Source organism: Rhinoraja longicauda, chromosome 15 (assembly GCF_053455715.1).
Source record: "Rhinoraja longicauda isolate Sanriku21f chromosome 15, sRhiLon1.1, whole genome shotgun sequence".
Lineage (NCBI taxonomy): Eukaryota > Metazoa > Chordata > Chondrichthyes > Rajiformes > Arhynchobatidae > Rhinoraja > Rhinoraja longicauda.
In genome coordinates, this window is record NC_135967.1 from 16,731,965 (window position 1) to 16,746,122 (window position 14,158).

The 14,158-nt window shown below is 42.8% G+C and overlaps 1 protein-coding gene across 1 annotated transcript in view; it reads right to left on the reverse strand.

Moving 5' to 3' along the window:
• The window catches only part of LOC144600547 (transmembrane 9 superfamily member 2-like), a 64,225-nt gene that overhangs the window by 20,088 nt on the left and 29,979 nt on the right, over positions 1-14,158 (reverse strand). The window contains exons 6-9 of the mRNA XM_078412241.1: positions 13,908-14,035; positions 13,060-13,174; positions 9,338-9,417; positions 1,675-1,783 (exon numbers count right to left, since the gene is read on the reverse strand). Coding sequence (XP_078268367.1) covers positions 1,675-1,783; positions 9,338-9,417; positions 13,060-13,174; positions 13,908-14,035 — 432 coding nt within the window. The remainder of the gene's footprint in view (positions 1-1,674; positions 1,784-9,337; positions 9,418-13,059; positions 13,175-13,907; positions 14,036-14,158) is intronic.

The following is a 14,158-nucleotide window of genomic DNA, read 5'->3' on the forward strand; positions in this document are numbered from 1 at the left end:
TATTCACAAAATGCTGGAGTAACTCAGCAGGTCAGGCAGCATCTCGGGAGAGAAGGAATGGGTGACGTTTCGGGTCGAGACCCTTCTTCAGACTGATGTCAGGGGGCGGGACAAAGGAAGGATATAGGTGGAGACAGGAAGATAGAGGGAGATCTGGGAAGGAAGAAGGAAAGGGAGGGACAGAGGAACTATCTAAAGTTGGAGAAGTCGATGTTCATACCACTGGGCTGCAAGCTGCCCATGCGAAATATGAGTTGCTGTTCCTCCAATTTCCGGTGGGCCTCACTATGGCACTGGAGGAGGCCCATGACAGAAAAGTCAGACTGGGAATGGGAGGGGGAGTTGAAGTGCTCGGCCACCGGGAGATCAGTTTGGTCAATGCGGACCGAGCGCCGGTGTTGAGCGAAGCGATCGCCGAGCCTGCGCTTGGTTTCGCCGATGTAGATAAGTTGACATCTAGAGCAGCGGATGCAATAGATGAGGTTGGAGGAGGTGCATTAAGGATTGCTTAAAATTAAAGTGCAGCAGATATTGGAAACAAAAAATGATGCAAATGATGATCAGTTTGTATCTTTGGAGATAAGGATTTCAGCTCAATAACAAGCTGCTATCTGAAACATCAGCTTGGTTTCCCTTTCTTTGAACGTTTCTCATATTTTCTAAGAAAATGTCATGCTACAAGAGGTTTAACAACTGTGGGAGAAAAATTAAACTAAGAGATGGCAGTGCCTCTGGGAGGCTGGGATGCAAGGCCTCGTCTCTCCAATAATTACAGGAGGGAAAGTCAGTTTTACTATCCTGACAAACAGAAATTACAGAAACAGCTGAAAAGGAAGAGGAAAGCATGACACTTTGGAAACCAATAATGAATCAGTGATAAGATCCAATGGAAAAATGGCCTTTGTATAAATGGGACTGGAAACGTGGGACTGATGCATGCTTACAATACTGGTAGAACCACAACCAGTAGTACTTGTCAATGCACTGGATTTCAAAGATTAATTTATAAAAGGATGATGCGTTGTATTCCACACAAGGTGCTTTGAAGTTTTCAACACATTGCAGGGAACTAAAATAAAGTGGATTGTAAAGTAGTCAAGCAGTCCAGAACAAGGAAACAATTTCCCAAAATATGAGAGCAGAGCCATATGCAAGAGCTAAGATGAGCCCACACTGAGCCTTGCCCATATACACAAGCACAAGTCAACTGCAAAGGTTTGGAATACCTGCAAATTGCAAATGAGGCAAAGTCATTGATGATTTTATAATTAACATGAAGGGATATAAAGGATAGCTCGGTAGAGCTTTGCGAGTCAAAGGAGGTTAACTAATCCTGTAAATCACTCCTTTAATATTGAAAAGTGACAAAAGAATCACAAGGGAGCATGCCAGAGAGATCAAGATGCAAGGGTACGGGGAAATAAGAGGAATGATTATGAAGGGATTGCTCCCAAGGAGCTGGCATCAACCAGAAGGGCTGAATGATCATATTCTGTCATAATAAGTAATTGTTGTAGGAGCACAAGAATAAAATGGGCGAAAGAAGTGAATCAAAGACTTATTCATGCGATAAGATTAAGCATTGTGCGGGAAGAACAAATTAAACCACATTGCATTGTTTCCAAGACATAATTATCACCGCTGTTTAGCCACACATGCCACAATAGTACATACTGCTGAGTCAATCTGATTGTATCTGGCAATATCTTTGTGTAGAGTCCGCAGCATAATCATTGCCACCATTCCAGATAAGAAGAGGACAATCACAAGGGAATTCATGATACTAAAAAAAAGAGAAATAAGAACATTAACTTTAATGTTACAAATAACCATGCCAAAATTTGTGGCCGACCCTTTCTAATTCTCACTTTGCACCAACAGGTTAGTTATCTGCATTGTTTAATGGAGATAATGAACTAAACACGTGTTCAAGCGTTGACAGAGTTTCAAGCATACTATTGTAATGGGGGACAAATCGAATTTTTAGTTAGACAATATGTTCACGTTCAATGTCCGCAAAATATGAGACCAAAGCCATATGCAAGAGCTAGCCCTTCAAAATAGAAAAGCCTTATCCACAGCGAGGCAAAATGACCTTGTTATGAATGCCCACCACCTACCTTGGTATAAAAGGCAAATTCAGAGTCGTTGCCATGTCGTGGATTTCCAGGATGAATTGCAGCAATTATTGCTATTATACAAATTCTTGTTGCACTGCACCAAGGTAGCTACATTCTCCACATGTATCCCAATCTATAAAGCAGATTTCTGTACCCTTCTGCTACATGGATCAATTTTAATTGCCTCCAGAGAAATACATCTAAAGTTCCTCTAAAATCAGGTAATCCTGTCTTCACAATCATCTTCACGAATTCAAAGAGTTTTAAGTGTGAACGCAACCTGGTAAATGCCACACTGCTTACATTCAGGTCGAATAAATATCACATTTTAACATATTTTTTCATAACAAGCAGATTCCAAGACATGTGCATTATAGGACAATCCTTTTGGTGTTTATTCCAGGGAAAGACTGCCATTATGTTTATTTAATTATCATAAATAACCCCCGGTACCAATGAACAATGTAGCAAACACCAATGTGTCAGCCACTCCATGTACAGTCCCGTCAATAATGTTTGAAACAAAGACCCATCATTTATTTATTTGCCTCTGTACTCCACAATTTGGGATTTGTAATAGAAAAAAAAATCACATGTTGTTAAAGTGCACATTGTCAGATTTTATTAAAGGGTATTTTTATACATTTTGGTTTCACCATGTAGAAATTACAGCTGTGTATATACATAGTCCCCCCCATTTCAGGGCACCATAATGTTTGGGACACATGGCTTCACAGGCGTTTGTAATTGCTCAGGTTTGTTTAAATGCCTCCTTAATGCAGGTGCAAGAGAGCTCTCAGCACCTTGTCTTTCCTCCAGTCTTTCTATCACCTTTGGAAACGTTTATTCCTGTTTAGCAACATGAGGACCAAAGTTGTGCCAATGAAAGTCAAAAAAGCCATAATGAGACTGAGAAACAAGAATAAAACTGTTTGACGTCAGCCAAACCTTAGGCTTACCAAAATCAACTATTTGGAACATCATTAAGAAGAAAGAGCTTACTAATCGCAAAGGGACTGGCAGGCCAAGGAAGACCTCCACAGCTGATGACAGAAGAATTCTCTCTCTAATAAAGAAAATTCCCCAAATGCCTGTCCGACAGTTCAGAAACACTCTTCAGGAGTCAGATGTGGATTTGTCAATGACCACTGTTCGCAGAAGACTTCATGAACAGAAATGCAGAGGCTACACTGCAAGATGCAAAACACTGGTTAGCCGCAAAAATAGGATGGCCAGGTTACAGTTTGCCGAGTAGTACTTAAAAGAGCAACCACAGTTCTCGAAAAAAGTTTTCTGGACAGAAGAGACGAAGATTAACTTATATCAGAGTGATGGCAAGAGCAAAGTAGGGAGGAGAGAAGGAACTGCCCAAGATCCAAAGAATACCACCTCATCTGTGAAACACGGTAGAGTTATGACCTGGGCATGTGTGGCTGCTGAAGTACTAGCTCACTTATGTTCATTGATGATACAATTGCTGATGGTCGTAGCAGAATGAATTCTGAAGTGTGTATCTGCACCAAGTTCAAACAAATGCCTTAAAACTCATTGGCCGGCAGTTCATTCTACTGCAAGACAATGATCCCAAACTAACTGCTAAAGCAAAGTAGTTTTTCAAAGCTAAAAAACGGTCTATTCTTGAGTGCCCAAGCCAATCACTCAATCTGAACCCAATTGAGCATGCCTTTTACATGCTGAAGAGAAAACTGAAGGGACTAGCCCCCAAAACAAGCATAAGCTAAAGATGGCTGCAATACAGGCCTGGCAGAGCATCACCAGAGAAGACACCCAGCAACTGGTGATGTCCATGAATCGCAGACTTCAAGCAGTCATTGCATGCAAAGGATATGCATGACTACTTTCATGACTACTTCTGAAGTGTGTATCTGCACCAAGATACTAAACATGACTACTTTCATTTACATGACATTGCTGTGTCCCAAACATTATGGTGCCCTGAAATGGGGGTACTATGAAAAACACTGCTGTAATTTCTACATGGTGATTTTTTCTATTACAAATCTCAAATTATGGAGTACAGATGCAAATAAATAAATGATGGGTCTTTGTCCCAAACATTATGGAGGGCACTGTATGCAATTCTACTCCACCTTATTCCCAAGCTTTAGCAATGTCTTTCATGCAAGTTTATCATTCGAAGCAAATTCCTGATGTCATAAAAACTCAAGAATACTTCTCGTCTGACTGCTTGAGAACAATTGTTGCTCTGGGGACCAAGGCTGTAGCTCCTTCAGCGACTGCTATATTTGCACAGACCAGCCTTTCAACATTCCTTGCCATGTCCGTGACCCCAATTATCAAAGGCTTATACAATCCATTCAGAACTAAAAAAAGTACATTCTAATCAAACCAACAAGATGAAATAGGGCAAGCCATGCAAATCTCCATGCAAGTTATTTCACAGGACTAAATGTACAGGAAAGAACTGCAGATGCTGGTTTAAACCATAGGCACAAAAAGCTGGAGTAACTCAGCGGGATAGGCAGCATCTCTGGAGAGAAGGTATGGGCTCCTTCTCATTCCTTCATTCCAGAGATACTGTCTGTCCCGCTGAGTTACTCCAGCATTTTGTGTCTATTTCACAGGACAAGTCCTGCAAGGTTTCGCTCTCTATTAACAACCCTCACCTCGCTTGTAGGTGCTTGGTAAAATGTGTGGTAGGTTAAACCACTACTCAGCTTGTTAACTGAGCATGTCAATAGTCAATAGTCGTTTATTTGTCACATACACATAAATGTGTAGTGAAATGAAACATTACCCGCAGTTGAAACACTAAGACCAATAAGAATAATCAATAAAAATGCAATAACACATACAATCATACACTAACACCAAACAAAAGAAACATCCATCACAGTGAGTTTCCTCCAGTCCCTCCTCACTGTGATGGAAGGCCAGAATGTCTTTTCTCTTCCCCTGCCGTCTTCTCCCGCGGTCAGGCTGTTGAACTTGCCACGTCGGGGCTCCCGACATTGGAGTGCCCGCTGGGCGGTGAAAGGTCCACGGCCTACTCCAGGCCACGCCGGACAGTGAAAGGTCCACGGCGGGCCGACCCAAGCCCCGCGATTCGGGGCGGGCGAACACGCTGCCTCTGCCGCTGCCGGTGCTCCCGATGTTGGCCCCCACCCAGGGGCCTGCGGGCTTCCGACATCCACGCAGCCCGCGCCGGAGCCTCCGGAGACGAGTCGCAGCCGCTCCCGCAGCATCCGCAGGCAGCCAGCGCCGCAGGTGGTGAGTCCGGGCCGCGGGCCCCAGGTGGTCCCAGGTGCATGGCCGGTGGTAGGTGGAGCCCGCCGGTCCCAGGTGCATGGCCGGTGGTAGGTGGAGCCCGCCGGTCCCAGGTGCATGGCCGGTGGTAGGCCCCATTGGGAACGGAGACACGACACAGAAACAAAGTTCGTGTCTCCGTTCGGGAGAGAGAATTTTTTACAGTTCCCGTTCCCTCCCACCCCCTCCCCCCCACATAACATACAAACACTACACCATATTAAAACTACAATTCATACAAATTCATACAAAAACAACAAAAAACACAAAAGACAGACGGACTGCAGGCAAGCCGCAGCTGCGACGGCAGCGCTGGCTCCCACACATGTGATGGAATAGATAATATGCTGATGGATTGAGAAAATCCTATTGGACGGAAAGCAAACAATGTTATCAGATCTTTCTCAGATCAGGCTGTTACTGGTCAGGCATTATAGGGATTGAAACTTAGAACACAGAACAGTATAGCACACGAACAGGTCCTTAGTCCCTCAATGTCTGTATCGAACATGATCCCAAGACCATCTCTTATCTGCCTGCACATAATCGTTATTCCTCCATCCCCTGCATCCATCTGCCTATCCAAAAGTCTCTTAAATGATACCTTCGTACCTGCCTCCAATACTATACCCAGCAGCAGGTTTCAGGCACTCAAACCCCTCTGTAAAAAAGTTGTCCCTCTCAACTTAAAGCTATGCCCTCTAGTATTTGAAATTTGCATCCTGTGAAAAGGGTGCTGACTGACCACTATATCTATCTATGCCTCTACTAATTTTATATACTTCTATTTTGTTAGGTCTCTGTGCAACCTCTGATGTTCCAGTGAAAATAATACAAATCTGTCCAACGTTTCCCCTGGCTAATTCCCTCTAATCCAGGTATCATTCTAGTAAACCTCCTCTGCACCCTTTCCAAAGCCTCTACATCCTTCCTGTAACGGAGCGGCCAGAAGTGCACACAATTCTCAAAATGCAGCCTAACCGAAGCCCAAAAAGCTGCAAAATGACTTACTGACTCTTGCACAATGCCCTGACCAATGAAAGTAAGCATACCATTTATCTTTCAGGGAGTTATGGATTAGACCCCAAGACCCCACTGTACATCAATGCTCTTCATGGTCATGTCATTCATTGTACATTTCCCCTTAAATTTGACCACCAAAGTGCAACACTTCACACTTGCTCGGATTAAACTCCATCCTCTATTTCTCATCCCATTACTGTAGCCGATTTATATTGCGCTGAATACTTTGACAGCCTTCTTCACAGTCCACAACCCCAGCAATCTTGGTGTGAGCTGCAAACTTACTAACTTACCCGTCTGTGTTTATGTCCGAGTCATTTATATATATCTCAAAGGTCCTGGCACAGATCCCTACAGAACTCCACTGGTCACATCCATATGATTAAAAGACCGTTAATCCCTCGCATTTTAATTGTTTGGAATGTAATTACCTCATTTATGTCAGCAATTTGGCAAATGGGATCAAATATCATTTCCATGATCGTTGATGATGTAAAACTAGATGGTATGATGAGTAGGGAAGAGAATGCAAAGAGACTTCAACGAGATAAGGACAAGCTCAATGAATAGGCAAATACAATATGATGTGGAGAAAAAGTGGGGCAGAGCGGGATTTTTTTAAAAAATGGCGAGAGACTGGGCCACAGACATGTTCAAAGGGATCTGGGTGCCCTTGTACACAGGTCACTGAAGCCAACTTGAGATGTATCATCCAGTTCGAAAGACAAATATTTTTAAAACACAACTGCCCTGGTAGATTCATTATTTCTGCCTGCTCCTGTCCCACTGAAATGATTTTCACGTAGCTCGACCCCATCCTATCCCCCCTGGTCCAATCTCTCCCAACCTCTGTCCATGATACCTCACATGCCCTTCACCTCTTTAATGACTTCTGCTTGCCAAGCCCACATTCCCTCATCTTTACTATGGAAGTTCAGTCACCCTACACCTCCATTCCCCACCAGGAAGGCCTTAAAGCACTTTGTTTATTCCTCGACCGCAGAACCGTCCAATTTCCCTCTACTAACACTCTACTCTGCCTATTGGAACTGGTCTTCACCCGTAACAACTTCTTCTTTGACTCCTCCCACTTACTCCAAGTCCAAGGTGTTGCTGTGGGCACCTGCATGGGCTCCAGTTATGCCTGCCTTTTTGTAGGGTACGTTGAACAATCCCTGTTCCAGGCGTACACTGACCCCATCCCCAAACTCTAAATCCATTACATTGACGACTGCATTGGTGCTACCACCTGCACCCATGCAGAACTCATGGACTTCAACTTCACCACCAATTTCCATCCTGCACTCAAATTTACTTGGACCATCTCAGACACCTCCCTCCCCTTTCTTGATCTCAGTTTCCATCAGAGGAAATAGACTATCGACTGATGTCTTTTACACACCCACTGACTCCCACAACCATCTCAACTACACTTCTTCCCATCCTGCTTCCTGCAAAGACTCTATCACCTGGTCCCTATTCTTCCGTCTACGCCGCATCTGCACCCAAGATGAGGTGTTCCATCCCAGGATATCCGAGATGTCCTCATTCTTTAAGGAATGGGGGTTCTCCTCTCCCATCTTGGATGAGGCCCTCACTCATGTCTCATCTCTACTCCGCTGCTCCGCCCTTGCTCCCCTCCTCCTAGTCACAACAGAGACAGAGTTCCCCTAGTCCATACCTTTCACGCTATCAGCCGTCGCATACAACACATAATCCTCCAATTTTTTTTGTCACCTCCAACGGGATCCCAACACTAGTCACATCTTCCCATCTCCACCCCTCTCCTCCTTCCGCAGACTATTCCCTCCGCAACTCCCTGGTTAACTCATCCCTTCCCACCCAAACCACCCCTTCCTCAGGTACCTTCCCCTGCAACCGCAGAAGTCCCAAGACCTCCTCCTTCGACTCTGTCCAGGGACACCAACAGTCCTTTCAGTTTAGGCAAAGGCTCACTTGCACTTCCTCCAACCTCATCTACCATATCCATTGTTCAAGATGTGGACTCATACATCGGCGAGACCAAATGTAAACTGGGCGATCGTTTCGCTGAACACCTTCGCTCAGTCCGCCTGAACCTACCTGATCTCCTGGATGCTAAACACATTAATTCTCCATCCCATTCCTACACAGACTTTTCTGTCCTAGGTCTCCTCCATTGTCAGTGAGGCTAAACGCAAATTAGAAGAACAGCATCTCATATTTCGCTTGGGCAGCTTACAGCCCAGTGGTACGAATATTGATTTCTCTAACTTCAGGTAGCATCAGCATTCCCTCTCTCTATCTCTTCCCCACCCAAGACGCAGTAGCTTCTTGTTTTCACCCAAAAAATGGCTAACAATGGCCTGTTTCCTTTATCATCGCTACTTTTTTACATGTCTTTCATTCATTGTTCTTTATCTCTCTACATCATCGTTTATATCTCTCATTTCCCTTATCTCTAACCAGTCTCGAGCCAAAACGTCACCCATTCATTCTCTCTAGAGATGCTGCCTGTCCTGCTGAGTTACTCCAGCTTTTTGTGCCTATCTTCAGTTTAAACCAGCATCTGCAGTTCATTCCTACAAATATATATTAATCTTTATTACAAAAGGGTTGTATACAGATGCCTGGCTGAAATTCTACATTGCCTTGACGAGACTATTCCTGGAATATTTTATATAGTTTTGGTCTCCTGATCCAAAAACAAACAGGTATCCTTGCCACTGAGGGAACGTAATTTAGATTTACATGGCTGGGTTTCCGTGCTGTACTACAATCATCTATGAGAAGCTTACGTTACTGTGCTTCAACTGGATGACACGTTGAGAACTGTATATAATTACAAGTCAAATAGAAGCTTGGAACCTTGTGCAGGAAAGATACAGATGGGATTGATATGCATTTACAAGAAAGGCAAAACATACCTAAACCACTGAATATTTGTGTGTGGCATGGACTCCAAAATGTAATCCCATCTGGAAGCCCACTTTATCTTTTCGTCTTCCTAGAAATGAAAAAAAATAAAGCATTAAGATTGTGATGATACATCTTTAACAAACAAATCATGGCACAGAACAGTAAGGAACAGATCAATTAAAGTCATTAGTATGCTTTTCAATTCATAAATAATATGCCTTTATTGTCATTGTACGAACAGTACAACGAAATTAGAAGTGCTACATCTGAAACAGTGCGACAGTGCAAATCTTTCAAAGACAATCGCACAAACATAGGACAATCCGTCAAACACAATAAAAAATACTAAATTTCAGAATGGAAGTGATATTTTAAAAAGGTAATCTAGCCATTTTGGAACAAAGAACCAATGGTCATAAATATATAATCCATAGATTGCAAACACACACGCACCCAAGAGTGTTTTATTAGTTTCATAAAGTTGCAAGCTGCCATTTGATTCTGAAATTGATTCACTTACTCACTTAATACAAAACAAAAAAAAATTCTTGATCTGTAGCTCACAAATCAAGTGCTGAGAGGATAGCATGTCCACATTTTGGTGAAATTTACTTAAAAAAAACCCAGAATGCATCAAGATCAGTTGCTACTCTGGATCCCATGCAGATAGGCAATTCAAAGGGTCTACCAAGAATATATTTGAAAATATATAGCCTAATAGTCAAATAGCTTACTTTGCTGAAGCAATGGGCCCGACTGCATTGACACGGTCCCTGGACACCATCTGCCAAAATCTGTGTTTATCTAGGCCTGACACAGAGGGCTCATCTCACAGACCCTTGCAGCCCTGAATACATCAGCACAATCTGGAAAGTGACATCAAACCTATGTGTTACAAACCAAATTCAGGTAGATGGAATCTGGGATGCTGCACCACATCCAACTAGGGCAAATGGTGCCATTTAAACAGATTGTGTTTTGCTGCTGCACTCCAGATTTGGCCCTCTCCGTCAACAAGTTCTGGAGTTGCTTATCTTGCAGCATTACAATTAGGTCCAGGACTTGAGTTTCAGTCGCTGAGGTCAGCACAACCCAGATCATAGCATTTAATTTTGGCCACCATACCTTAAGAAGAATGCCAAAGTCTGGGAGAGAAAGTTGAGGAGATTTCCCAGAACATCGTAGGAAGTCTGCTACATGGCAACACTGGTTAAGGGAAGATGCAAGAGAATCATGAAGGAGATGGGGTAAATATAATTTAGCATCATGGTCAGCACAGACATCATGGGCCAAAGGTCCTGTCCCCGTGCTGTACTGATGTATGTTCTATGATTAAAAAAAAGTGGCACTTGGTCTCAAAACTAGAGGATAAAAACCAGTGCCAAGGTGTGAAGATTTAAAATAGAGTATTGCAATCTCAAACATGCTTTGTGAAACCATCTTGAAAGCAAATTTAATAACCTTCAGACAGGAACTAAATAATTAATTGAAGGAAACTGTTTTACAAGATTGTGGGAAAAGCTAAGAAATCTGAAATTACATAGTTGTTTTTGAATGGCAGCAAGAGGCCTATTGGTACAAATGCCCATGCCATGAATTTGTGGTTCTGCAAACACTGCTCAACGATCATGCTTCTGAATACCAAAGGATTTCATCTGACTGCAAATAATCAAACTATAGCAGACAAAAAGAATGAGCGACATCTCAGATTGCAATTTAAGTACTAAGTTCTACACAACGAACAGTAATTGTGACAGTTATAGCATTAAAGAATATAAAACGTTTCATGTTTTTCCCACTAGCTTTATGCATAGTGACAGCAAAGAATACTAAAACATTAATATTTCACACTGCTCACAGACTACACTTGTTACCAAGAAGAATTTGGGATTTTCAATCGTTAATTGGGACAGTTGTGATTCCAGGTCCAAAGATTATGAGTTTATAGGTTGTAAACGAAAGCTCATACAATTCTGGTTGCAATGTAATATAACAGCAAATATTGCTGATGACCAATATTCTGGAAATTTAAATTCAAGTATTTAGGTTCAGAATTAACACAGCTGAGAGGGTGAACCAGATATATCACCAACATCCTTGAAGGAAGAAACTCTGCTTCCCCTGGAGGATGTTACACTCATAACCTTACAGATCAATTCTTCACTTGGACTTGAAACTACGTAATAAACCATAAACATGCTATCTTTCTATTGAATGATAAGAACTAAAGACAGTTTCTCTCTTCTACCTTCTGGGCATGATATAGGAGTCAGAATCACACAGCACGCAAGCAGGCCATTCAGCCCAACTTCTCAATTCCAACCAATATGCCCTCTCTAAGCTAGTCCACATTTGCCCATGTTTATTCCATATCCCTCTAAACATGTACCTATCCAAGTGTCTTTTAAATGTTGTTATAATGTCTGCCTCAACTACTTCCTATGGCAGCTCATTCCATATACCCACCACCTTGAATGGAAAAGCTTGCCCCCTTGGTTCATATTAAATCTTGCCCCTCTCACCTTAAACCTATGTCAAAGATAGACACAAAAAGCTGGAGTAACTCAGCGGACAGGCCTGTCCCGCTGAGTTACTCCAGCTTTTTGTGTCTATCTTCAGTTTAACCAGCATCTGCAGTTCCTTCCCACATATTAAACCTATGTCCTCAGGCTCTTAAATCTATGTGCGCTGGTTACCCTACCTTGGGTCAAAGAATGTGCATTCACCCCATCCATTCCCCATGTGATTTTATACACCTCTTCTGATCACTCCTCAGCCTCTTGTGCTCCAAAGAATAAATCCTACCTGAATGGACACCCAGACTTCAGAACAGTTTCTTCCCCATTGCTATCAGACTCTTGAACCTATCACTTCCTTCACACCCCTTCCCAGAGGTGCTGCCACTCTACCTCTACTTCATTCGGTTACTCCATTGTGATACTTTAATATTTTTGTGCTTCAGTAATCCTCGTTATAACAGACTTCAGAGGGTGGAATGGAGTCCATTCATTGCAGATTGTCCACTATAACCGAGTATGGGATTATCATTGTCTTGGTAGAAACAAGGAACTGCAGATGCTGTTTAAAACACAAATTGACACAAAGTGCTGGAACAACTCAGTGGGTCAGGCAGCAGCATCGACAGGTGATATTTTGGGTCGGTACCCTCCTGCAGGCTCAGTCTGGCATCGGGCCCGGAATCCAGGTGAGTTGACGGCCCTGGCCTACAGGCAACTAAGGGAGAGGAGAGGATCGGTGGAGTCATTAGTCGGCAGGTGTGCAGGTATCGGTGGTGGTGGCAAGCACGGCCTGAAAACAGCCAAGGAAACTGTGCGGGCCGGTGGCAATAGTAGGTTTGGCCTGGAAGCGGTTGGAGAGGCCGTGCAGATCGGCACCACAGCCAGGCCCGATTGCGAACATCAGCACATCGGCAACCCAGCCTGGAAGTGACTGGGGAGGTGGTGTTGGGCGAGGCTGGCCTTGGCAGCCTGGCCTGGCTGTGAAGATTGGTAGGTCCGTTTACGATAACAGAGATCCATTTTAAAGAGGTCCATAAAAATGAGAGTTTACTGTAATTCAGAGTGCACTGCAATCTTTGCACCATTCTGCTGTTTTGCACTTCTCGTTTTATTTATTGCTTTATATATTCTTACTGTGTACATACTGTTTATTCTAAACTTCATGTGAACAAGGACCCTGGTGCTCTGACAAACTAATTGGAGCTACTTACTGTAAACGTAACCGAATAGGTATACACAATATTTATTTTCTTATCCTTGTCTTCAGCAGGAATTTCCATCGGAGGTCCATCACAATTTCGGTGGTTTAGATCCGCATGGTTGTAACTAAAATGGTTTAAAAAAAAATTAAAGCACTGTTTAAAACATTAGCAGACCATAATAGGTCATCTGTCACATACTCTCAAGTAAGATTCCATCAGATGGACTTCCACAATATTTAGAACAACTCTGAAATGGTTCACATTGGCAAAAGATGGAGTCCCAGAGGTGTGCAGCACAGAATCAGATCCTTTGGCCCTCCACATCCATGCCAACTGTTTTACCCATCTACGCTGATCCCAGTATCTAAGTGTCTGTCCAAAATGCCTTTTCAATAATGATTGTATCCAATTCTACCAACTCCTCCAGTAGCGTTTTCCATATATCAACCATTGCATGAAGAAATATATAAATGAATAGTCTGAAGAAGGGTCTCGACCCGAAACGTCAACCAATTCCTTCTCTCCAGAGATGCTGCCTGACCTGCTGAGTTACTCCAGCATTCTGTGAATAATTACATGAAGAAAGCTCACCCCTCACATGCCCTTTAAAATTGCCTCCTCTGATCCTGTTGTTGATAGCCCCACCATGGAAAAACATTCTGGTCACCTATACACTTCACGATCTGAGATACCTCTATAACATACCTCAGCCTATTTTGCTCCAGGAAAAATAGCTATCCAGTTGCTAAAGTCCTCCAATCCAGGCAATGTCCTAGTGAATCTCCTCTGCACCCTCTTCAGTGCAACTACATCAAGTATCACACACTAACCCTTCCAAAAAACACTACTGACGTTACCTTTTGGGTACTAATTTTGCAGCAACCAATCTTGCACCTTCCCATTCTTTGTTTGTTCCTTTGTGATAAGTGATGAAGATATCCACATGATTGAAAATGTAGTAGGTGTTCTTCTTATTGAATTCAGACTGTAAAATACAAAAAGAGCTTAAACTGGAAGCAAACAAAACCCAAGAGCACCAAGACAAAAGATACATCATTATTACTCAATTCACAGAAAAATAAATCTTTAATTATAAAAGGAGAACAAA